Raw genomic sequence first — 26,504 nt, 5'->3', positions numbered from 1 at the left:
AACTCCAGACTTTCAAGTGTTGCTGTACATAAAGCTAATGTATTTATACATTTTTATTAATATTTTTCATTTTTATTTTATATCTGTCCCAATATTGTAATAGTGAAGCACTTATGAATATAATTGTTATGATCATATTTACACTAATGTGTGCTGTTTCAGAAAGATACAGTAGTTGGCATGCCTGGCATTTGTTTAGTAGGTGCTATAAATATATTAATAATGTGTGGACTGTGGTGCTAAACTAACATGCTGACCCTATGTTTTCTTTTTTTTCAATATATTATTCAAATACAGGATTGTGGATAATATGCCAGTTACCTGGTGTTATGATGTTGAAGATGGGCAGAGGTTTTGCAACCCTGGTTTTCCGATCGGTTGCTATGTAACCGAAGATGGACATCCAAAAGATGCCTGTGTTATTAATGTAAGTTAATTATGTCACATCTTCATTCATTAGGTCGCTTTTACACGCGAACCAATGACACTCTTGTATGTTTTTTCTCTTTGAGGACCATACCGCATTTGAATAGTTTTATACCATGCTTAAGCAGTACTTTCACTATCAATCAAGTTCAGCTTAGTGCTTTTTTACTGTGATTTTGAATTTCCTGGTATTTCAGGTTTGGGTAAGATAGTGGACCGTTAAAATATGTTTCTTTAATAAGAAAGGATGAAGGGCACATAGTCCACAATGTCTTGTTTGGGCTCTTGGAGAGGCCTCTCCCAACCCTCTTTTACAAGACAAAGTGGTCCCCTCACACGGTGGCCAAACAGAAGCTCAAAGGGTGAAAACCCCACTCCTTTCTGAGGCACTTCCCTATAAGTGAAAAGCAGGCATGGCAACAGGACATCCCATCTCCTTTTGAGTTTTCAGATAGTCCCATAATTATACCTTTCAATGTCTTGTTGAACCTCTCATCAAGACCATTGTTTTGTAGGTGGTATTGAACTTGTACTGGACCCCACACTCCTTCCACATATGTTTCAGGTAAGCAGACATGAAGTTGGAACCCCTGTCTGAAACCACCTCCTTAGGAAACCCTACCCTTGTGAAGACACCCAGGAGGGTCTTACCAACTGCAGGAGCTGTAGTCACTCTAAGGGGAATTGCCTCAGGGTACCTAGTAGCACGATCCACTACTACTAGAATTAATTTGTTCCATGAGGCTGTGGGAGGTTCCAGTGGACCCACAATGTCCACACCTACCCTTTCAAATGGTACCCCCACCACTGGTAGTGGTATCGGGGGGGCCTTTGGCTTGCCACCTGTCTTGCCACTGGCCTGACAGGTAACACAGGAGCTCACAAACTCCTTTACTTTTTGGTTCATCTGGGGCCAGTAGAAATGACTAACTAGCCTTTCCCAAGTCTTGGTCTGCCCCAGATGTCCAGCTAGGGGGATGTCATGAGCTGAAGTTAGGAGGAATTCACTGTACTTCTGTGTCACTACCACCCTCCTGGTAGCTCCTGGTTTGGGGTCTCTTGCCTCAGCATACAGTAATCCCTCTTCCCAATAGGCTATGTGGGTACCACTGACATCTTCCTTGGTTCTGATGCAGATTGCTGCCTCATGCTCTCAAGAGAAGGGCATTCTTGCTGGCCCTGGCACAGCTCTTCCCTAGTGGGCCCCTCTGGGCCCAGGAGTCCAACCTGGTAATGCTCAAGGTTCATGTGCTCAGTTCCCTCTAGGGTTTCCAAGTCCTCTCCCTGGGGAGAGGGGTCCTGAGAGGATTGCTGTGTAGAAGCTGGTTCCCCAGTCGTCTTGCTTTTTCTTTTGGTTGGTTGGGCCATATTTTCAGGCTCCAAACCTACTTGTTCACCCTGCTTTTTACTCTGTGCTCTGGTTTGCACACACACCAGTCTAGGGATACCCAGCATGGCTGCATGGGTTACTTGCTCAACCTCCGCCCAGGCTGATGTTTCCAGATCATTTCCAAGCAGTCAGTCAGCTGGCAGTTGTGGAGAGACCACTACTAGTTTCAGGCCAGTAACCTCCCCCCAATTCAATGTCACCATAGGCATAGGGCGTTGGATGGTAATGCTGTCAGCATTGGTGAGTGGGTAAGTTTTCCCAATCAGGTTTTGCTCTGGGGAAACCAGCATTTCCCTCACCATAGTGATGCTGGCACCTGTATCCCTCAGTGCTTCTACTTTAGTCCCATTAATGGAGGGGTGTTGTAAATACTTTTTACAGTTGGGTGGCCACCCAGCTACACTGGCAAACTCCATATCCCCCAAGGAGACTAGCTTGAGTGTATTCCCAGATTTGCTCCAGACACTCCTCTGATCCCATTTGTAGATGTACTGTCCCTGGAATAGCTGGAATCGGTGCCTTAGGGGCTTTGTTGTAGGGGCAGTTCTTATCTACAGTTAAATGTCCCAACTTCTTACATTTGTTACTATAGGCCTTGTTACGATCAAAATGTCTTCCTCTATAGGGCTGAGGCACATAGGGAGTAGTTTGGGACCCACCACCCTGCACAGGTTTTTTGGGCCCTTTGGAAGACTCAGACTTTTTATCTTGGCGATTCTCACCACCTTTCCCCTGGGGAGGTTTTGTGACCACTTTCTTTTGGTCACCCCCAGTGGCTGTCCTTGTCTGCCTTCTTTCCCAATTCTTGGGGAGAAATTAGACCTAGGTCTACCAAATGCTGATGCAACTTTTCATGTGTGCAGTTACTCAAAATGTGTTCCTTCATAAACAAATTATAAAGTCCAGTCAAATCATGCACATTGTGTCCAGTTAACTAACCATCCAGTGTCTTTACTCAGTATTCTACAAAATCTATCCAGGATTGGGTCTGGGTTTTGTGAGCCCCCCTGAACCTAATTCTACACTCCTCAGTAGTTAGTCCAAATCCCTCAATCAGAGTTTTCTTCATGAGGTCATAGGACCCTGCATCTGGCCCAGAGAGGGTCAGAAGTATGTCTCTGCAATTACCAGAGGACAGTTCCCAGAATTGCCCCCCAGAGAGGTTTCTTTAGTTGTCTGATATTACGAGCCCTCTCAAAGGCTGTGAACCACTTGGTGATGTCATCACCTTCCTCAAATTTAGGGACAATCCCTTTGGGGATTTTAGGATCATAAGATTGCTCTCTATCATTGTTATTGGCTTTGCAGCCACCAGAGATGGGGCTAAGCCCATCTCTTGTCTTTCTTTTTCTTGAGCCAGGAGTCTGGTCTCTAGGTCTAATCTTTTGGCCAACTTTGCTAAGAAGTTGTCCTCTTCATTGGGGCTCTCCCCAATGTATTCCCTGGGGCCCAGTCCACCTGTGTTGTTCCCAGGCTCCCAAAGGCTGACTCTTGGAGTCAACGGTACAGAGACCCTTTCTCCCCTAGGAATGGTGGGGGGGTCATCAGTATTATCCTCCTCATCCACTCCTTCTCCCTCTGGCTGGGTGTCACCCTGCTCAGAGGGGTGGTCTTTTTCATACTCAACCTGTTTGGTTGGATGCATACCTACAGTTATTTTTTAAACTTTGCATAGGTTCCTCAATTCCTTGAAGTCTCTGTTCCTCTCTTGAGAACTCAGGAAAAATAACCCCAGGAGAAGTCGTCCTAATTCTGGCACATCACAGAACTTCCTGGCACCTCTTGTCTGGTCATTCCCATACACCATACCTGTTTGCACCTGGTATTTTCCAAATCCCTCCAGCCAAGTAGCCGCTTGGAACTGTTCATCCATATTGTGCATGGTTCCACCCCAGAGACCATAATTTTTCATTTGGAGTTGGCTCCCCCCAATGTCCGACAATCCAGGATATGTTTTGAATGCTTGAGGAGCCCTGTTCTCTTCTTTACTACATAGTGTGCATGTGTAATCTTCTTTGATAAGGCTCATAACATCTCCAGCCCATGTGTTGTTGCCTGTTAAAACAAAGTTCAGCCATCCTTATTCACCCCTGTGCCAATAAATCCTCTGGATCCCTGGTTTCTTCACCCATGTTATGGGTTCCACCTGCCTCCGTAGCTATGAGCTACAAGCCCTGTGATCTAGGCATGTCTGATTCATCTCTTGCCCATTGAGTGATCTGCTGCATTCTGATGGATCCTTCCTATTGTAGATACCTCACCTTTAAAATATTCCCAGGCATCAGAAGAATTTTCCTGCAATGCTTCTATAGGTGGCACCATGTGGTTTCGCTGTGGCTTCGTACTGCGATAAAATGATTTCCTACCATCAAGAAAGTGATGGATTGGAGCCTCATATAAGCGCCACCCATGCGGGTTGAGTTGAGTTTCTTTCTTTCAGGCCTCTCAATGCAAAGTGATACAAAAGGTCACAGCTTTGCGCCAAACTCTTTTTTTTTTTTTTTAGGAGTACGAAAATTACCAGGGAGTGTGCCAGCAATGAGGTCCTCTCCAAAAAAACAATAGGATTCAAGCTGTGCCACAACTGCAAGAGCAAGATTTGGTCTCAAAACCGCATTGTGTGTCTCTCTTTGGTGCTTAGGCTCCAGTTATGCGATAAATGTTCTTCAGGCACTGGAAGATGATCCAGGAGCAAGAGATTAATCTCTGTGACACTGAACATAAGAAGACGTCGGTCAAAACATAGATCCTGCTCCGGCTTTAAGTCAAGGGGGCAGCACAAGATCACATTCAAGAAGCCTCTTTCCCACTAAAAGTCTTCTGAGAAGACGAGGACACGTCATAAGTACCAGGAAGGTCCGTGGCCATTGACTTGATTATGCTACTCAAAATCAGGCTATGAATGTGCAAGGGCATCAATTGAAATTAAATGCCCCACTACCATCTTCTGATAGAGAACTGGCCCTTGTTGTGCTGCAAATTCCCTGAGCCATCGTCTACCCCACAGCAAATAGAAGATTTCAAGAAACCCTTGGTGCAGCTCTTTAAGATCCTTTGGTTTCCTCTGCTGCACGTTTAGCCCCACAAGCCGTAAGGGTTCCATTCGAACTTTCTCCAGTGGGCCCTCCCTCTGCGGTTATAGACGCATGTTCTTGCGTCTATACTGATGGCAGTTTAAACTTCCAGCTTGGCCCCTGGGTCGGCACTAATGCCTTCTGTGTCAGCACCAATACAGACTCCACTGGCACCAGTGCTGGTCACCTACCCTAAGCTTTTGGCCTACTCCAGTCCTAACTCATGAAAAAACACAACCAGTCAGTATGCATCCAGATTGAAATCCTCCCTATCTGCCTCGACTATGAAAGCTGGAGACATTATTCTGTTAAAACTCTGATGCAGTTCAGGTTATGCAAATTCCCCCCGCCCCTATAATAATAATAATAATAATAATAATAATAATAATAATAATAATAATAATAATAATAATAATAATGATGACGATGACGATGATGATGATGATGATGATGATGATTGATTATATTGATTATGACGACAACCTACTCTCATCATTATACTTGATTTACAGAATGCCAGTGGACTACATATATATATATCCAAAGACTGAGCTGCACTTGCCAATAGGCCAGCTGAAGAAAGTGCCCCTTTCATAGTAGTTGTATTAAGGGCAGCAGAAGTGTTAGATTTGCAGTTACCTACTGTTCAAGTTAAGGAATTTGTATAGCGCACTACTCGCCCATAGGGTCTCAAGGCGCTTGAGGTAGGGTGTGTGCATTATTTATCGAATAGCCAGGTTTTTAGCTGTTTTCTGAAGGAGAGGTGGTTCTGTGTAAGGCGGAGGTGAGAGGGGAGAGAATTCCAGGTTTTTGCCGCGAAGTAGGAGAAGGATCTTCCTCCCATGGTGGATCTATGGATGCACGGAATTTCGGCGAGGGCTTGATTGGATGATCGTAGTTGCCGGGTGGGTGTGTAGAAGGACAGTCGTGTGTTGAGGCATTCGGGTCCTAGGTCGTAGAGGGACTTGTGGGTGAGGAGACGGAACGTTATTCTCTTGGTGACTGGGAGCCAGTGGAGGTCTTTCAGGTGACCGGAAATGTGAGCTTGACGGGGGATGTCCAGTGTAAGTCTGGCAGAGGCGTTTTGGATGCGCTGGAGTTTTTTCTGTAGTTTGGCTGTGTAGCCGGCGTAGAGGGTGTTTCCATAATCCAGTCGGCTAGTGACCAGTGCGTGGATGACTGTCTTGTTTCGGTGGGGATCCAACGGAAGATTTTTTTGAGCATGCGAAGGACGTTGAAGCATGAAGATGATACGGCGTTGACTTGTCTGGTCATCGAGAGGGAGGAGTCTAGGATGAAGCCCAGGTTACGTGCCTGATCTGTGGGTATGGGTGCTGTACCCAGGGCCGGTGGCCACCATGAGTCGTCCCAGGCAGAGGGGGATGATCCTTAGATGAGGACTTCCGTTTTGTCAGAGTTAAGTTTTAAACGGCTGTTCTTCATCCATTCGGCTAATTCTTTCATTCCTTCCTGTAGATTGGTTTTGGCGGTGTTTGGGTCTTTGGTGAGGGAAAGGATCAGCTGGGTGTCGTCAGCGTAGGAGATGATGTTGAGGTTGTGTTGACGCGCGATGGTTGCGAGGGGACTCATGTAAACGTTGAAGAGGTGGGACTGAGTGATGATCCTTGTGGTACGCCGCAGATGACTTCGGTGGCCTCTGATTTGAATGGAGGGAGGCGGACTCTTTGGGTTCTCCCGGCGAGGAATGAGATGATCCAGTCCAAAGCTTTTCCTTGTATACCGACGTTGCTGAGGCGTTGTATGAGGGTGCTATGACAGACTGTGTCGAAGGCGGCGGAGAGGTCAAGTAGGATGAGGGCAACTGTTTCTCCGTTGTCCAGTAGCGTTCGGATGTCGTCTGTAGCAGCGATGATGGCGGTTTCGGTGCTGTGTTTGGCTCGGTAGCCGGACTGTGTGGGGTCGAGGGAATTGTTGGATTCAAGGAAGGCGGCGAGCTGACTATTTACGGCTTTCTCAATGACTTTGGCAGGGAATGGGAGGAGGGAGATGGGGCGGTAGTTAAGTTCAGAGGGGTCTGCTGTGGGTTTCTTCAGAAGGGCGCTGAGTTCGGCATGTTTCCAGCTTTCTGGGAAGGTAGCGGAGTTGAAGGAACAATTGATGATATCCCTGAGATGGGGTGCGATGATGGAGTCTGCTTTGTTGAAAATATGGTGGGGACATGGGTCGGTTGGCGATCCTGAGTGGATGGAGTTCATCAGGCGGATGGTGTCTTTAGTAGTGATTGGGTTCCAGGCGCAGAGGTTGTGAGGGTGCTGTTTTGGTTTGGAGGTGGGTTGAAAGGATTGTTCTTCGGACTGGGTTTCAAAGCTGTTATGAATGTCGGCGATTTTGTTGTGGAAGAAAGAAGATAAAGAGTCGCAGAGGTCTTGGGAGGGAGTGATGTCGTTTGTGGACTCGTTGGGGTTGGTAAATTCTTTGACGATGTCGAATTGTTCCTTGCTGTTGTGGGCGTTGTTGTCGAGTCTATCTTTGAATGCTGATTTCTTGGTGGATCGGATCAATTGGTGGTGTTTGCGGGTGGCATCCTTGAAGGTGGTCAGGTTGTCAGTGGTTGGGTTTTTTTCTCCAGGTTTTCTCGAGGGTACGACATAACTTCTTGGATTTCTTAAGGTCATCGTTGAACCAGGGGGCCTTTTTGCTACCTTGTTTGATCTGGTGGTTTTTCAAGGGTGCTAATTCGTTAGCGCTGTGGGTGATCCATTGTGTGAGTTTGGTGGCAGCTTGGTTTGGGTCCGATGATATGGTAGGAGGGCTTTGGTTAAGCGATGTGAAGAGTTGGTCGGTGGTGATTTTGTTCGTTTCTTCGAGGAATAGGTTGTGGGGGGTTTTGGGTCAAGGTTTTTTTGTAGCTGAAGTGAACGCAGCTGTGGTCCGTCCAATGGAGAGCTGTGGTGTGGTCGAAGGAGATGTGTTTGCTGGAGGTGAAGATGGGGTCGAGCGTGTGTCCGGCGAGGTGGGTGGGGGTGTCGACAAGTTGTTTAAGTCCGAGGTTGGCCAGGTTGTCCAGAAGGGGGGTGGTGTTGCTGTTGTTTCTATTTTCCAGGTGGAAGTTTAGGTCTCCCAGTAGAATGTAGTTCTCGGAGGTGAGGGCATGTGGGCTGATGAAGTCAGTGATGTCTTCGTTGAATTGTGTGCGGGTTCCTGGTGGTCTGTAGATGAGGGTGCCTCTAAGTGTGGTCCTGGGGTCGGTGTGGATCTGGAAGTGAAGGTGTTCGGCGGTAGCGAGGTTATCGTCGGAGCTGGTCGTGATTCGGATGGTGTTCTTATGGACGATGGCGATGCCTCCTCCTGTTTGGTTGGTACGGTCTTTTCGGATGATCTTTAATGGCGTCCGGGATGGCTATGGCGATGTCGGGCGCTGATGAGGCGTTCATCCATGTTTCTGTAAGGAAGGCGATGTCCGGCGATGCAGTGTCGAGTAGGTCCCAGAGTTCAGTGGCGTGTCTGTGGATCGAGCGGGTGTTCAGTAGGATGCACTTCAGGTGGTTAGAGTTGGAGCTGTGTTTGGAGTTAGTGGAAGAGGTGTGGGTCCTAATGCAGGCGAATTTGCGTGAGTGGCAGGTGAAGGGTCCATGGGTATGTCCTGGGGCAGCTTTGTACCATTGTGGTGTGCGTCCGGGGTTAAGGGCGAAGAGGGCAGCGGCGTCATACGTTATACGGGTGGAAAGGATTTTGCGAGGACCAGGGGGTCTGGCGCTGGGCGCGGTCCAGGCTCGGACGGGCGTAGACGGGCATACCTTTGGCGCACCTTCGGCGTGCATGGGGCGCGCCCGCTGCGCGTGACCGCTGCGCGTAAAGGCATCTGTCGTATGTAGATAGTGGAGGGGGGAGGGGCGAGGGAGGGGCAGCTGGTGGGGGGGAGCCGGGCTGGGATCAAGGCACAACAACAATCAACAAGATGGCAGCAACCTAAAGCAAATTGACTAAAAAAGTGACCCGTAGCCAGGTCCTATGTCTGCAAGTCCACAATGGTTGTTCTATGAGGCTTTCATAGATATTCTCCTGATCTCCTGATCTATGCAGTCTTCTAGCCCTCTTTCCAGGTGACATAGGACCACCCTAGGCTGGTGGTAGAGGAGTCAACAACTAAAGTAATGTCTAATGCCTTTCTGACCAGCCCTCCACATATTAATGCCTTCGAAAGATAATGTTTCCTTTAGCTAGGTTAACCTTGCAATCCTTTAGTGCTGTGTGCCTTCTGTGCAGGTAAACCCATTATTTATGGGACACAGCCAGGGAGATATTGTTCTCTTCCAGGGGATACTCATCAATAGTCATAAGCACTGAATTATCTCCGCCCATAAGCGGGAACCTGGAACATATAGATTAATACATATATATGTGTAAAATATATAAAAAGAGTACATAGTACTAAAATAATTATACACCTATACAAACTAATAATATGCAGCCCTAACCATAACCAATAGGCTAATAAAGCCCTAATTACATGCCTTCTGCAGAATGAAAATAATCTATAAAATCAAATGCAAGAAAAGGTCCTGAGCCTTAAATGCATTCCACAGAAAGCAACCTTTTATTTTCATCAAAAAACAGGTAATAAAAGGCTATTAGCCTAAGTAGGTTGCATAAACAAATAACATCCCTGTACAGAAAAGGAGACTGTCACCTCGCCTTTAAGGCCCCAGAGAATCTGAACACTTTGCCTTTAAGGCCTCCAGGGGAACTCTGCTCCCATCATGCCCCACAGGTGACAGTTAGGTTAGTTCTTTTTTCCGGCTTGTTCTGTGAGGAACCTGGAACTGGAGCTCAACTGAATCTGATTCTTTTTCAGTCAGAATTTAGTTTTTTCCCTATTTTTTTCGACAGTTTGTGCTGTTGGTGGTATTTTTTAATCTTGTCTGACTAAGTTAATTTTTAGTCAGTTATGCCACCTTTATTCTACAACTGTCCTTCCTGTGGGAAGAAAATGTCCAAAACAGATCCTCATTCTGTTTGTGGGGTTTGTCTTCCTTCCACACACGATGTGGAAAAATGTTATCATTGCCTCAAACTTTCCAGAAGAACTTTGAAGGAAAGAGAGAAGATTCGGCTTTTGAGGCTTATGGAGAGAGAAAGACATCATGAAAAGGGGGCAAGAAGTGAGATTTCATCTGGAAGGCCCTCTTCTCTGGCAAAACGTCGAAGATCTGCTTCCCCTGAAGGTAGAAGTAAGAAAAAACGACATGAAGATGCATCGAGGAAAGTGAGTTCGGCCTCGAAGTCTAGATCGCTGTCAGGTATGTCGATGTCGAGACCAGTAGAGAGAAGTACGCCTTTAAGGCACAAGTCAACGTCGAAGCAGAGGTCGAGATCGCCGTCAGGTATGTCGACGTCGAGACCAGTAGAGAGAAGTACACCTAAGGCACAAGTCGACGTCGAAGCAGAGGTCGAGATCGCCGTCGAGAAGTCTGTCGACGTCGAGGCATTTGGTGTCGGTTGCGTTGAAGACTACGTCGGGAGTGAGAAGGAGATCGACGTAGAGAGATAGAAGTGGATCGATGTCGAGACCTGAGAAAAGAAGATGATCGAGGTCGCCGTCGAGACATAGGTCGACGTCGAGGCATGCCTCCGGCTCGAGGCATGAAAAGGCTTGTTCGACGTCGAAAAGGCAACTGATGTCGAAAGTCGACGTCTAGGTCTCCGCCACCTGCTTCACAGTCGGCGTCGAGACATTCTAGATCGGCCTCTCGGACCCCTCATAGGCCTTTGTCGGGGTCGGAGCCGACGTCGAGGACATTGGCTGACCATCCAAGGTCGACGTCGAAAGACCCGACGTCGAGGGCATCGTCGAGAGCCTCTTCTCATAAGGAGTCTTCTATTGTGGCTCATTCTGGTTCGACGTCAAGGCATTCCACGTCGAGGGACAGACAATTGGTTCCCAGAGAGGTGCCTACACTGGCGTCTAGATCTCCACAGTCTATTCGGAGCTCCTCTTCATCGTCGATGGGAATACAAATTGTGCAGGTTACCCCGGAGGGCTCTCCGGTGCGTAGATCACCTCCTGCGACCATATCTCCTAGATGGTTGGAGAGCATCCGTCATTGGAAGATGCAGCCCAAGCCTGATAGCAGGCCTCTTACCTTGGAAGCTTCAAGACCACCGGCTGGTGGGTCTCCAAGAAGATCTAGGTCTCCAGTAAAGAGGCATTCACACTCAAGGGATCACAGTAGGTCTCATCGGTTTCCTACTCCTAGGAGAAGGCACAGATCTCCTGCCACGTCCACCTCAACGAGGTCGTCTTACAGAGACTATTCCCCCACGATTTCATCAACACCACCTTCCAGGTTATCTCCTGTGGATGATTTGGGGACTTTATGGTTTAACTCTTTTTATTGAAATCCGCTCAGAATCAAAAATCACACCATATACATTCTGGTCGTGTGCCGTTGATAGTGAAACGTACAAGCAATTAGAAGGTTGGTACAGGCACGTTGCAACATGCAAAGTACAGTCAGCCAAGTGTTGGCATATGGTATGAGGTAATGGGAAAAAAAACCAAACTAAGAAACTCCCTCCCCCCCCCCCCACCACCCGTCCAGTGCTTCCTTCCTGCCCCTATTCTTTACCGCCGCTCCCTCCCACTATGCCTCAATAACTACGCCTGCCTTAAGGATCTATTTCCTTCAGCTCTGTGAGCCTCAACAGTCTTAGGTACCTTGGACATGTGATTTCTTTAAACTCTGTGATCAAGAGTGACCTAAATGGTTGCAAAGATCTTCATATCCATCTCCCTCCCCTGCCATAGTTAGTGATAATGTCTCCATTCCGAGTACATGCCACAACCTGTGCAGCCAGCCTGTAAAGGTGGGTATGTTGGAGTATGTTTTGCACCGTGGAGCCCAGGGCAATGGCTATTTGTCTACCTCTACGAGAGCGGAGGGGATATGTTAGTGGGTTAGGAAGCCCTAGTAAGACATATGCTGGAAAACGTGGGAGCTCTGTTTGAAAATGTTCATCCACCTCGTCTAACACCTGCATCCAGTAAGGTTGAATCTGGTCACAATCCCACAGCAGGTGCACCAGATTTCCAACCTTGCCACAGCCCCGCCAACAGGACGCCTCTCTACTACGGTCCATCTCATGTAATCTTTCTGGAGTATAGTACCAATATGTTGTTACTTTCGTGAGTGTCTCCGTGAGTCCCATGTGGTAGGCGGAGTGGCGATCCCTATAGTAAATCTTCTCCCATTCCTTTTGACTAAGGACCCTACCCAGCTCGCTTCCCCGTCGCTCTCTACCTGGATTGTGGATATGTGTCTGTGTTGCCTGCAGCATCTTATAAAGATCAGATTGAGTTTAGTGTCTGAGGTGCGGGATATGAGCCATCGTTCAAACGGGAGGAGTAGTCTATCTGCACTTGCACATACTTGTGGTTGCAGTGCCCAGTGTCTCACTTGTAGGTAGCGTAACCGTTCTATCTCTTGGAATCCATACTCTTGTTTGAATTGGGAGAAAGGGACGACCCCCTCTGCTCCATAGATGTGATATAAGAATCGGCTTCCCGCAGACCGCCAATGGGCAAAAATCGTCCCCAGTGTGCCCGGGCCAAAGTCTGGATTGTCCACCAACGGGGTCAGGGGAGAGGGAAAGGTTGTAAGGCAGTGGGCAGTGTTAGTGGCGTCCCACACTTCCAGGGGAACTCGTGTTATAAACGAGGCGTAAAGATTAGGGGGTCGGTGGGACTTGCGTAGGAAGGGGATTTCTTGCAGTGGACGACTGGCCACCGATTAATCTTGAAATAGCCAGTGTTTCTCCCTCTCCCATTTGCTCCATTCCACCAGGTAGCACAATTGCGCTGCCTGGTAGTATTTGTGGAGGTCGGGTATCCCCAAACCTCCCATCTCTGGGGCAAGCGTGACCAATGTTCTCCGCATTCTAGGTTTCGTCCCTGCCAGATAAATTTGGCAAGTTCGGCTTGTGTCTGCCGGATCCATCCAGCAGGTGGTCGTAATGGGAGAGCCCGAAAAAGATAGAGGATTTGAGGTAAAATGGTCATCTTGACCGCTGCAATCCTACCCAGCCAGGAGAGCGGGTAATGTCTCCACTGGTTTATCTCTCCCTGAATTTTCCTGCGGAGTGAATTGTAGTTGGCTGCGACCATGGCGGGGAGTGAGGAGGCCAATTGGATCCCCAGTTACGGTACCGTGTCTGATACCAATTGAATGGGAAAGAGGTTTTGTAGGTAGAATCTTGTGGAAGGAGACAGTGAGAGATCTAAGGCTATTGATTTATCTGTGTTCATTTTGAACCCGGCCACCTTGGCGAAGGCGTCTTGATCGGCTAGACAGGCTGGCAAGGCAGTCCTTGGGGTGTCTAGTGAGATCATTATATCGTCTGCGTAGAGACTGATCGTGTGGATGTAGTTGCCAAACTTGATCCCTGTGACTGTCCGGTTTTGTCGTATTTTCTGGGCTAGCGGTTCCATGTATAAGGCGAATAAAAGGGGCGAGAGTGGGCACCCTTGCCTCGTGCCCCTCTCGATGGGAAAACTAGCAGAGCTGTAGCCATTCACCCGCACTACCGCCGTGGGAAATTTATAGCAGTTAAAAATAAAGGTACGGAATTTCTCCCCAATCGCTCCATGACCTGTTCTAGGTAGGGCCAATAGACTGTCAAAAACCTTTTCGGCGCCTATTGGTAACATCATTCTCTCCCCAGGTATTCAGGTGGCTTTCTCGATCAGGTGAATGATTTGTTTGGTGTTATCTACTGTCTGGCGTTCAGGGATAAAACCTGCCTGGTCTGGTTCTATGAGTCCAGGTAAGTGAGGGGCCAGTCGGGCCGCCAGGATCCCAGTATACAATTTAAGATCCACGTTTAATAAGGATATTGGCCGGTAGGCCCCGCATTTAGTCCTATTCTTCCCGGGCTTTCGGGATGACTGTTATTGAAGCCTGTAGAAGATCAGGCGGTATTGCTCCTTGTTCTGCAAACGTATTGAACAGTCGTGTAAGGATTGTGGCGAGTACAGCACAACATTTCTTTTAGAAAATGGCGGGGAAGCCGTCCGGTCCCGATGCCGTCCTTAATTTAAGCCTGGAAATAGCGGCAATGACCTCTTCCGTTTGAATGTCCCTCTCAAGGTATTCCGCTTGAGGAGTAGTCAAGGAGGGTAGCTTGACCGTGTCCAAGAAAGAGGTGGCCTCTGAGCCATTTAGCTGGCTGCCAGTATAGAGGGTGGCATAAAAATCTCGGAAAGCCTCCGCAATCTCAGCATCCTCCGAGACACAAGTCCCGTCGGACCGGACAATCTCCTTGACCTTCTGTTGCGGACGTGTTTCCCGTAACCTGATATCCAACAGATGGCCACATCTGTCACCCCAGCATAATAAGCATGCCGCAGCCGTAGGGCTGCAAATTCAGCGCGGTCCAGGTCCAATGCTGTTAATTGGTGCTGCATAGCTTTAAGTTGCCCCCACACTCTTGGGGCCCCCGTTCTCTGGTGCATTTGCTCTAATTCGCTAACGCGTTGCGTGAGCTCTTCGCGTTTGCGTTGCCGCTCTCTATTGTCCACCGTGGAGAGGGCTATAAACTCCCCCAAATTACCGCTTTCAGAGCCGCCCACTGAGTCGCAAGCGTTGTGTCTGGGTTGGCGTTATGAGAAAGATAGTCGCTAATTGTGTCTTGAATGCGCTTCACAACGTCCGCCCTGTGTACTAGCGTATCTCTAAGGCGCCATACTCTGGGGGGGTAAGCTGTAGGCGGGAGAATGAGTGTGGCAGTGACTGGAGCGTGATCTGAGAGAGATGTAACTCCTATCTCAGTTGTGGTCGTGAACGAGCAGACCGGGCCTGAGGCTAAGAGATGGTCTAATCCGTGGTATGTTTTGTGTGCGTTAGAGTAGTAGGAATATTCTTTATCCTGAGGGTGGAGCCTACGCCAGAGATCATGTAGGTCTAGGTTCCGCAATCGTTCTAGGCTGCCTGCTGAAAGCGCGCCTGTCTGGTGGGTGCGCTGACTGGATCTATAAAAGACATTAGGTTTAGATCACCCCCCCCAGATAATGTGTCTGTCTGGTGTGGCTGTGACCTCAGTGAGAGCTGATTGCAGGAACTTTTCCTGTCCGTCATTCGGGGCGTAGAGGGACCCAATGGTAAACGTGAGACCTCCCAGGGCAAAACTATATGTAAGAAGCCTCCCCTTAAGTTCCGCACTTTTATGCAATACCTCTCCTTTAAATCGCTGCGCCACTAAGATCGCTACTCTCACTGTCTTGGTGGGGCTAGAGGAGAAGAACTGCGCGGGAAATTTATGAGAGCGCAGCCAATAGCAATCACGCGCCAGTAAATGAGTCTCCTGAAGTAAGCATATGTCAGCTTGCGTATTTTCTAGACCGGATAGGATCGCTCGCCGCTCAACACGATTATTAAGACCCCTCACATTGAGGGTCAAGATCTTAAGGGTGGTGGGGGGCATAACCTTCGAGGAACCAGATCAGGCTAGTGTTTGAGGCCCGGCGAGTAGTGCCATAGGCGTAAGCATATGCATGGCGTGTAAGGAGTTTACGGCCCTGCGTGGACATGGGATCCGGGAGCTGAATTTGGGAGCGGAGCACTGGACACCCTTCCCCCCTCCCCTTCCCAACTCCCCAAAAAACATCCCCCCCTCCCTCCCTCCCCCCATACCCTCAAAAACCCAACAGTTCAAAGGTCCAAAGGGAACACTCCTCCCTCCCGCCGACGGACCGGCATATGAAATGAACAGTCTGTAACTGCAAATGACGAGGGCATTAAAGTCAACTGGGGTGGGTTGATGCCAGATCCGAAGCGACTGCTTCAACCGCGGCTTATTGGCCATCTGCGATCTCTGACACCAGGGGCATCCTGACACGGCGTCTCCCGCCCTGTTGGCACCGCTGGGGACCCATGACCGTAGCACCTCCAGAGCGGTCCGGCGGTCCATCTTCCTCCTCAGGCGGGTCTATCTCTAGCAGGCGACAGGCTTCCTTCAATGAGCGGATCTGATACAGCTTGTTATCAAGTTTAAACACTATGCAAAATGGGTGGCCCCAGCTGTAAGGGATGTGAAGCTGTTGGAGGTGAAGCTGTTGGAGGTGACTTGTGACAGGTTTAAAGGACTGTCTTTTCTGCAAAGTAAGCGCTGACAAATCTTGAAACAAGACTGGCATTTGGTTCCTGAAGGATATGGGGTGCAACTGTCTAGCTTTCTGTAGAATGGCCTCCTTCGTTCGGTAGTCCTGCACACATACCAAGATATCCTGCGGGGGGCGACACCCCTCTCGGGGGTCCCACTCTTTGCACTCGGTCCAGTCGAAGTTCTGATTCTAGTGGACGACCCAAGATGTGGTTAAAAAGTTCTCTGGTAAAGCCAAACAGGTCCTTGGTATCGTCCGCCAATGTCACTCCCTGTATTCGTACGTTATGGCGGCGAGATCTGTTCTCCAAATCTTCCACATGGGACAGCAAATCTACCTGCTGGTCATGGAGCCTCAGTATATCTTGCTGTAGGGCCTCAATGTCTGTGTCGTGCCCGTCCGCTTTGGTCTCTAGTGTCATTACGCGCTCCCCTATCCCGTCAACATCTGTGGATCTTTTGACCTCCTCTGTAAATTCTTTTTTGAGGGTGTGAATGTAGTCCCTCAACGCCGTGAATAATGATTCTATGAAGGCTTTCGTGATGGGCTCTGAGCAGCGTGGGCAAACGTCGAACTGATCTTCGGAGAACCAGGGCCAGTCTCAACAAAGGTCGCAGTTTCAGCAACGCAGACCTGGACGAGGCAGAGGTGGAAACAGGCAGCAGTCTGCGGTTTCAAAGCAGCCTCAGAAGCAATGAGACAGAACTTCCTCTAAGACTGTTGTCCACTCCGGTGGGAGGAAGCATTGCCTTGTATCTAGACAAGTGGAGAGGATTGACCAGAGATAAATGGGTTCTAAACATTGTTCAAAACGGATACCTCCTCAAGTTCAAAAGTCCACCGCCTGCTGTGACTCCAAAAGGTGTTGGTCATCAGCATTACAGTCTTCTACTAAAGGAAGTAAACAGTCTATTAAACAAAAAGGCCATAGAGAGAGTTCCACTTCTGCAAAGAAATCAAGGACTATACTCTCGCTTCTTTCTAGTGAGGAAGAAGGGTCCCGCTGCGGAGTACAGACCAATACTGGATTTGAGGTTGCTGAACAGATTCATTCGAAAAGAGAGATTTCGAATGTTGGCACTCCATCAAATTTTTCAACTGCATCAAGGAAACTGGATGTGCTCCATCGATCTATAGGATGCATACTTTCATGTTACGATCTCCAAGAAACATCGCAAATTTCTGAGGTTCCGATTGTCTGTTTGCCATTACCAATTTGCAGTGCTTCCGCTCCATGAACTTTCTCCAAATGTATGGCTGTGGTGGCTGCTTTCCTTCGGAAGCGGAGAATTTTAATTTATCCTTATTTGGACGATTGGCTTCTGAAAAGTTCGTCCCCATCTCTACTGGAAGAGCATCTGGCGAGGTGTCTTCAGCTTCTGCGCAGGTTGGGGCTTCATGTCAACTTCAAGAAGTCCATACTAAACCCAACGCAGAAGATACACTGCCTCGGATCCTTCTTAGACACAGAAAATGTAAATGCATACCAGCTTCCTGACAGTTCGCCAGGTATCGTCTCTTCTAGGGTCCATGGCATCATGCATATTAATAACTCCAAACGCAAGGTTGCTCATGCGTCTTCTCCAGCAGTGCTTGGAAGATCAGTGGATGCAGAAGTCGGGGAGCTGGGAGGATCAAATAGTTCTTCATCAGACTGCCAGAGATTCCCTTCGATGGTGGAAGAAGAGGTCTCATTTAATGGGAGGAGTGCCGTTCCATCAAGATCCTCCAACACACTCTAATCACAGACTCCTTTCTCCAGGGTTGGGGTGCTCATATGGGCCCTCTGCAAGTACAAGGGCTATGGTCAGAGTTCGAGAGAGGCTGTCACATCAATATGCTGGAACTAAGAGAAGTACATCTAGCTCTCAAGTCCCTGTTTCCATCTGTCAAATCTCTGTCCCTTCTGGTTCAGACAGACAATACAACAACAATGTATTATTTGAACAAACAGGGGGGTACCGGGTCAAGGGCACTCTCCATGGAGCCCAAACCATATGGCACTGTTTACTGTTGAGGGACTTATTGATAGTGGCGATACATCTACCGGGCTCCCTCAACTCTCAGGCAGACTTCCTCAGCAGAGACTTTGTCGAGGCTCACGACTGGGTCCTCAACGACTAAGCCGCAGACAACATTTTTCAGGCATGGGGAACTCCAGACATCGACCTGTTTGCAGACGCGGGAAACGCAAAAGGCCTCGTCTTCGCATCCAGGTTTCCCCAGGGCGGGTCTCAAGGGAATGCCCTTTTGATAGATTGGTGTCAGAACATACTGTACGCTTTTCCACCGACCCCGTTGATACCAACAGTGATCAACAAGATGTACAGGACTACCTCCCAGATGATTCTTATTGCTCCAGAGTGGCCTCGCCAGTGATGGTTTCCAGACCTCCTTCAGTTGTCGGAAGTGCCACACAGGAGATTGCTGTGTTGCCCGGATCTTCTCTCCAAGCAGGAGGGGAGAGTGTTCCATCCCAACTTGTCCTCCCTACGCCTGGCAGCATGGCTCCTGAAATCATCCAGTATGGTCACTTACAGTTGAATCCGGACTGTATGCATATCCTTAAAGAGGCAAAGCGACCTTCTACAAGGAGGTCGTATGGCTTCAAATGGAAACACTTTTTTCAGTGGTATGTGGACAACGGGCATGACCCCATCCAAGGTCAAGAACAGGTGGTCTTGCCTTATTTGCTGCATTTGGCTAAGTCTGGCCTTCAGTTTAACTCTATTAAAGTTCATCTTGCAGCTATCACCGCTTACAGAAAGTCACCTAACTAGACTTCTTTCTTTAGGATGCCGGTGGTGAAAGATTTTCTTAAAGGCCTGAGAAAGGTGTACCCCCCCAGTCAGGTCACCTTCTCCACCTTGGAAGCTCAATGTGGTGTTGACTAAGTTGATGGGTGCTCGTTTTGAGCCGATACATAAAGCTTCTTTATAACATCTGACTTTGAAGGTTGCTTTCCTAGTGGCCATTACCTCTGCTCGCAGAGTGAGCGAGATCCAGGCCCTATGTTGTAAGGAACCTTTCACTGTTTCATGCTAATAGGGTAGTACTTAGAACACATCCTGCTTTTCTACCCAAGGTTGTTTCTGATTTTCACATTAATCAGACAATTACGTTGCCGACTTTTTTTCCAAATCCTACCACTCCCCCAGAAAGATCTCTCCATTCGTTAGATTTGAAGAGAGTTCTTAAGTTTTATTTGGACAGGACAAAGACTTTGAGAAGGTCGGACCGTTTGTTTATTAACTACGGTCCTATCAATACGGGGGCTGCAGAGTCCAAAAGATCTATATCTAGGTGGATTGTTTCTTGCATCATACTAACTTATCAGTTAGCTAACAGGTCTTTGTCAGGTAGACCAAAAGCCCATTCTACAAGGGGAAAAGCTTCTACCACAGCTCTTCTTAGGAATGTAACAATGACAGAAATTTGTAAGGAAGCTACGTGGCGTTCAGTCCATACTTTTACACGTCATTACTGTCTTGATTCAGACACACCGGCAGATGCTCAGGTTGGGCAAGCATCATTGAGAAACGTATTTGCTCATGCTACCTGAATTTTATATGAGTCAATGTATTTGGTACTTTATTTTCTGCTCGCCCGCTTGGGAGGGGGTATGAGCTTGCTACTTTATTCAGTGCTTATGACTATTGATGAGTATCCCCTGGAAGAGAAGGATTAGTTACTTACCTGTAATCCTAGTTCTCTTCCAGGGGTATACTCCTCAAAGTCATAAGCACCCTCCCACGGCGAGCAGTAGCATTGTGTTTTGATGTTATTATTGCATTCTGTATGCAGGTTCCTGCAAGGTTTCATATACCGTACAAAAGAACTGACCTAACTGTCACCTGTGTGGCATGATGGGAGCAGAGTTCCCCATGAGACCTTAAAGGCAAAGTGTTCAGATTCTCTGAGGCCTTAAAGGCGAGGTGACAGTCTCCTTTTCTGTACAGGGATGTTATTTGTTTATGCAGCCTACTTAGGCTAATTGCCTTTTATTACCTCTTCTTTGATGAAAATAAAAGGTTTTTTTCTGTGTAATGCATTTAGGGCTCTGGTCCTTTTCTTGCATTTGATTTTATAGATTATTTTCATTCTGCAGAAGGCATGTAATTAGTGCTTTAATTAGCCTATTGGTTATTATTATATTATTATTCTGAGTTTTGTATAGCGCCTGGTTACCGATAGGCATCCCAGCGCTTCCAGAACATAACACTGCTAAAAAATGAAGATTGGGGGGGCGTGGCTTGGCGGGCGAAGATGGCGGTCGCAGCCTTGTAGAGCTCCCGCCGGCCCGGACTTAATCCGATCATTTATCCTGGCCCCCGAGCCCGCTGTTGATACCCAGTGGCTGGCATCGATCTGGCGAAGTCTCCTGTCTGCTTTGGTGTGTCGATCCTGCATTTCTCCCCCGCCTGTGATCGGAGGGAGGCGACGGCGACGTGCGGCCTGGTGACCGGCCGGAGACCGGGGTCCTCGAGTTTCGAGACGCCTGGTGGCAGTTGCGGTCTGGTGGGTGCGGGTGGCATCCGCCGCGCCGCCTTTGGCTCGACTCTACAGCTGCGGTCGCCTGCAGATCAGGACGCGCCACCTGCTCCTACTCCTTGGGAGGACGGCTCTTCCCCTGTGTGACCGAAAAGAAGCGACGACACTGCGTGGCCTCGTGGCCGGCTGGAGACCGGGGTCCTTGAGTTTCGAGGCGACCGGTGGCGGACTGGCGGACGGTGGTGGCGTCTGCTACACCGCTCTTGGCCCGGCTCCCGGGCTACGGCCGCCCACAAATCACGGAGCCGCAGCTTATTTCTGAGCCTTGGACGGCCGCTCGTGCCGACGAGTGTGGGTGAGGCCTGTTCCGCCTGGGTGAGGCCGGGACCTCGATTTTTGCGACACCGGACCTGTGCCGACCGGCCCGCTTTCTCATTTGGGACTTCGTTGCTGCCGTTCCATTCAGGACTTGTGACAGTGCCCAAGGGTCCCTAAGCCTTGTCGGGGGTGGTGTCCGCCCTGCCCAGCGTGTGCCATGACCAGGGATAGGGGAGGTGGCCCGCCTAAACATGGCCCTATCGACAAATTCACTGGACCGAGTGGCGGCTCTGGGGCAGCCGGTGGCGGCGGTGGCCCTGGGCCGGACAATGCAGCTATACTGGCGGCCATCACCCAGTCCCGGGACATGCTTGATGCCAAAATTGGGGCGGTCGGGGCGGATGTCACGCTGCTGCGCCAAGACCTCCGCAACGCGGTGGAGCGGATCACCGGGGCTGAGTCCCGCATCACAGTGACCGAGGCTGACATTGGCGCCCTAAAGAAACGATTGGCGGAGGTGGAGGGAGTCCAAAAGACACTGGCGGCCCGCGTGGAGGATGCCGAAGGGCGCGCGCGGAGGAACAACCTCCGCTTTGTCGGCTTTCCGGAGCGGTGCGAGAAGGACGACATGGAGCGGTTCTTGAGCCAGTGGCTGGAGAGCTGGCTCCCCGAAGGGGCACTGTCAGCGTGCTTCGTGATTGAGAGGGCTCACAGGGCTCTGACCCAGCGGCCGCCGGAGGGTGAGCGCCCGCGGCCAGTCATCGCTCGGCTGCTAAACTACCATGACCGTGATGTTATCTTGCGGGAGGCGAGGAACAAGGGCTCGCTCGCCTTCGAAAATCATACCATCATGATTTTCCCGGACTACACGAAGATGGTGCAGCAGCAGAGACAATCCTTCGTGGCTGCTAAGGCCAAGCTGAGGGGCCTCAAGCTCCAATACTCTCTCCTGTATCCAGCCCGCCTGCGAGTGGTGTATCAGTCCCGGACCCATTTCTTTGATTCACCTGAGGAGGTGTTCCGCTGGACCGATGAGGCGGTGCGACTCAGACCGCACCCCCAGCCGGGCCTGGACCCGGGCAGGTCCCAGGGATCGTCGCCGGAGCGGACGGATCGCCCGAACAGGAAGGGTCGCCATCGGAGGTCTCGCTCTAAGAAGAGGTCGGCCTCCGCCAGTGCATCGCAGTCGGGTGGTGCCAGGGACTCGGAGCACTCCGATGCCGGCAGCTGAACATTGCTGGGACTGGACTTTTTTGCTGGACACTGAGTTGCCCTACGTTGGCTGGTGAGACTGTTCTTTTGTGTTTTTCGTATACCAGTCGGTTCCCGTGTGAGGACTCCTGTTGGTTTTCATGGGGACGCAGTGGGGCTCGGGGGGTACCTTCTGTGGGCCTCAGACCCTCACAGATGTGAGTGTGGGTGTGGTTGGGGGGGTGGTGAATGTGTCGTGGTTGGGTTGTTGGGATCCATTGGTATGGCGGGCCCTGGGTTCTCTGTTTTGGACCCGGGTCTCTCCATGCCGCGACAGATACTTCAAAGTTCCCTGAGGTATTGGGGTGGTGGGTGCGGGGTGTGGGGGGAGGTTCTTTTGTTGCTAATGTTGGGTGGGATCTGGATTGGGGGGGGGTTGCTGAGTGTTTGGGTTGGGGGGGTGGGACCACACGTGTCTAAGGTCTTGGTTTTTGTTGAATCGTGGGTTGTGCCAGGGTGGGACGGAGGGCCGGATTTTGGACTTTGTGTCGATAATGGCTGATACTGTGACTATGCCTCCTCAAAAGACCCTGCGGGTTGTGACATGGAATGTGAGGGGTATCCTGGATAAAATCAAGCGTGGGGCTGTGCTGCGATGGGGGAAGAGGGAGATGGTGGACGTGCTCCTGCTCCAGGAGACTCACATGCTGGGCTCTAAGGCCCTTAGCCTCCAGAGGTTTGGATATCAACAGGTTTATCATGCGGGCTTCACGAGGGGGTCGCGGGGGTGGCCATCTTGGTACACCGTCGGGTGGCTTATGTACATGAGAAACAATGGATTGATCCTCAGGGCCGGTATGTCTTTATCAAGGGCCTGCTGGGTTCTGAGCCAGTGGTTTTTGGTAGTGTGTACGCCCCTCCCCCCCTGCAGTGGGCTTTGTCTGAGCGGCTGTTCGCGCTGTGGGACGAGATTCCGGAGGTGCTGACCATGGTGGGGAGCGATTGGAACGAGGATATGGATGTGGGCCTGGATCGCCTGAGACGAGTACCCGTTGTGTCTGACCCCCCCCCCCCCCCCGCGGCTGTTCCCACCAGGTTGCGTGCGAATGTGAGTGGTTTAGGCTGGATTGATGTATGGCGGCATTTTCACCCTGCGGTGCGTGCATTCACGTATGTGTCGGCGGTGCATGGGTCCTTCTCGAGAATAGATTATCTGTTTGTGCCGGGTGCCTGCCTGAGTCGCGTCCGAGATGCCGCGATACTCCCCAGAGGCCTCTCTGATCACTCCCCTGTCCTGGCTACGGTGACCCTCCCTTCGAAACGACAACCTTTTCGCTGGCGTATGTCCTCCTGGCAGCTGCAACGGCCTGAGTATGTGAGCCATTTACGCGAGGCGATTGACCACTTCTGGCGCGAGAATTTGGTGGGGGATGTGGACGCGCTTGTTGTATGGGAAGCGCTGAAGCCTACACTCCGGGGCGTTGATATAGCTTGGTGTGTGGCAGCTCGGCGAAAACATCGGGAGGCCATTGTGGCCGCCGCGGCTCGTGTTGAGGAACTGGAGCAGCGTGGTCGGCTCCGTGGTGATGAGGGGGTCGTGAGACAGCTCCTGCAGGCCCAACAGATGTATGCCTCAGTCCTGTACGAGGAGGCCCGACAGGCGTGGCTCGCCACACGCAGCAGGGTATACCAGTGGGGCGACAAGTCCTGCACCATGCTTCATAGGCTATGCCAGGCGACTTTCCAGCCCCTAGTGTTGCCGGGCCTTACTGCGGACGACGGCTTGGTCATGACCGATCCAGATTTGCTGGCGGCTAGCTTCGCCCGTTATTACGAGGCGCAATACGCTCCTCGAGATCCTTTGATGGCGGATGAGATCGCGTCGTACCTAGATGGCCTGCTCCCGCAGGCAGTCCCTGACGAGACCAGAACCGCCTTGGAAGCCCCGCTTACGTCCGAAGAACTCGGGGAGGCCCTTGGTCAATTAAATACTGGCAAGGCGCCCGGCCCGAGCGGCTATCCTAGTGAATTTTATAAAAAGTTTCACGTCCAGCTGGGACCCCACTTTCGCAGCGCCCTGGAGGCGGCACGGGCTCAGGGTGAGTTACCACCGGACTGGCGTCATGCCGAAATAGTGGTATTCTTGAAGCCGGGCAGGGCGCCGGACCGGCACGACTCTTACAGGCCGATTTCCCTTCTCAACATCGAGGCCAAGATCTTGGCGAAGGCCTTGGCGAACCGCCTTTTGCCTCACATTGCTGACCTGGTCCACCCCGACCAGGCCGGATTCATGCCGCACAGGGCCACCCGGCATAATATCCGACGGGCGCAGGCGGCGGTAGACGCCATGGGTACTAGAGATGAACAAGCGGCACTCCTTCTGGCGGACATGGACCGCGCCTTTGATTCGGTGAGTTGGACATATCTGTTCACCTTGTTAACCCGCCTTAACCTGGGGCCTGTCTTCCTGTCCTATATCCGTCTCCTCTACACTAATGTTACGGCCTCGGTCCGCGTGGCCGGCGCTGTCTCTGGGCGCTTCCGTATCGGTCGCGGTACTCGACAGGGTTGCCCGCTATCCCCCTACCTGTTTGCCCTAGCCATGGAACCCCTGGCGTCGCGGATACGGACAGATGCCCAGCTGCGTGGCTTTGTCTGGAACGATGACCTGACGGATAGGATTGCCCTCTATGCAGATGATGTCCTTCTATTCCTCACTGATCTGCGGCGCTCGGGTCCCCGGGTTTTAGAGATCATGCGGGAGGTTGGCGAGGTCTCTGGTCTCCATCTTAATCTGAACAAATCGACCCTGTGGATTTTGGGTGGCGGAGAGGTCGCCGACCCATGGGCCGTCGAGTTGCGTGTGGCGGCGGATGGCCTGAAATATCTGGGCGTTTTTCTTTCGGACTCGCGGGCCGTGACCTGGGCACGTGGTGTCTTGACGGTGTGGGAACGGGTCCAGACAGATGTTAAAACTTGGTCCAGAATGCCGCTCACCATTTTTGGGAGGTCGGCCATCTTCAAGATGGTGGCACTGCCGAGGCTTCTATACCAACTCCAAAACTTCCCACACCCCATTGGAATGGAATGGTTCCGTCAGGTTAATTCCGTGCTGGGCCGCTTCCTGTGGGATGGTGGTGCAGCCAGGGTGGCCTTGAAGACGTGCTTTCTATCCACGTACTGTGGTGGCTTGGCCACCTCGGACCTCCTCTCCTATTACCAAGCGTCTCACCTACTTGTCCTTAATGAATGGTGGTATGGGGACAGGGGTGATCCGGCCTATGCCCTGGAGCGACTGCTCATGGGTGATCGCACGCTTCACACCATTCTTTATTCGGCTCGCATACGCCGTGGCCTGCCGTCGGTCACTAAAGTGGTATTTGCGGTGTGGCGGCAATCCCTACGCCGCATGGGTTGGTGGGGCAAATTAACAGCTGAAACGCCGCTATGGCACAATGGCCTGCTCCCGGAACTGGCGGCCCTGGCTGGGTTTGAGGGCTGGGAGGCCATTGGAATTACACAACTGGGCCAGGTCATGTCAGGCACCACTCTCAAGTCCTTCGAGGAACTCCGCGCGGAGTTCCAGATGCCTCAGTCCCAATTCTTCCGCTACCTCCAGCTGCGGCATGCCCTCGCCTCGAGCATTACCGGCCTCGACTCCCTACCGGAGTTCAGCCCGATTGAGGCAAAAGTGTTTATGGGAGACCTGGGAGACAGGAAGGTCTCTAGGATTTATCAGACGCTTGTTATCCACTGCTCCTCCACTCTCCGCTCCCTTCGGGAAGCGTGGGAGGTGGACGTGGGCGCCCTGGACGAGGACGATTGGAGGGAGGCGCTGGAGTCCCCGCGCGGCACCGCCATTGCGGTCCGGCTCCGCCTGATTCAATTCAAGTACTTGCACCGTGCTTATTATACGTGTGAACGTCTGTGGAAGGCTGGCTTGATTGCGTCCCCGGAATGCCTGCGTTGTGGGGCGATGCCTGGCTCCCTAATGCATACGGTGTGGTCGTGTGGTCGCCTGACTGGATTCTGGAGGGGCGTGTGGAGTTGCCTGGCTGAGGTCCTGGGTTGGGATCTTCCTCGTACCCACCGGCTGGGCCTGCTGCATATTATGGAAGGGGTTGGGGGCAACATATATAAGCGTCACCTGTTGCTCCTGGGGCTGGTGGTGGCCAAACGAGACCTGGCTCGGGCATGGAAGTCTGTGAGGGCCCCCCCCCCCTGTCTGCATGGAAGGCTGGGTTAGATTATTTCATGGGCCTGGAGAAGCCGATCTTTGAGGCGCGGGGCTGCCCGCGCAAACATTTCAGGATCTGGAAGCGGTGGGCCGACTACCGTGGCCTGTCCTTGGACCCCCCGGCGGAGCAGGAGGAGGACATTTGAACACAGTGACACTTCTGGCTTGCAGCGACAAAGCCCTGGTGGCGCTATACCTGCTTATTCTTTGTATATTTCCTTTTCTGTTGCCTTTTTGTACACGTGTGGTGGGGGGGTT

General features: G+C 50.9%; 1 protein-coding gene across 1 annotated transcript in view; it reads left to right on the top strand.

Annotated features, from left to right (window-relative positions):
- The window catches only part of TM9SF2 (transmembrane 9 superfamily member 2), a 395,116-nt gene that overhangs the window by 117,298 nt on the left and 251,314 nt on the right, over positions 1–26,504 (top strand). The window contains exon 5 of the mRNA XM_086934380.1: positions 298–427. Within this exon, the coding sequence (XP_086790506.1) occupies positions 298–427 (130 nt within the window). The remainder of the gene's footprint in view (positions 1–297; positions 428–26,504) is intronic.

This window comes from Lissotriton vulgaris, chromosome 8, assembly GCF_964263255.1.
Source record: "Lissotriton vulgaris chromosome 8, aLisVul1.2, whole genome shotgun sequence".
Taxonomy (NCBI): Eukaryota; Metazoa; Chordata; class Amphibia; order Caudata; family Salamandridae; genus Lissotriton; species Lissotriton vulgaris.
The sequence above is the reverse complement of the archived record's forward strand: the minus strand, read 5'-3'. Positions and strand labels throughout refer to the sequence as shown.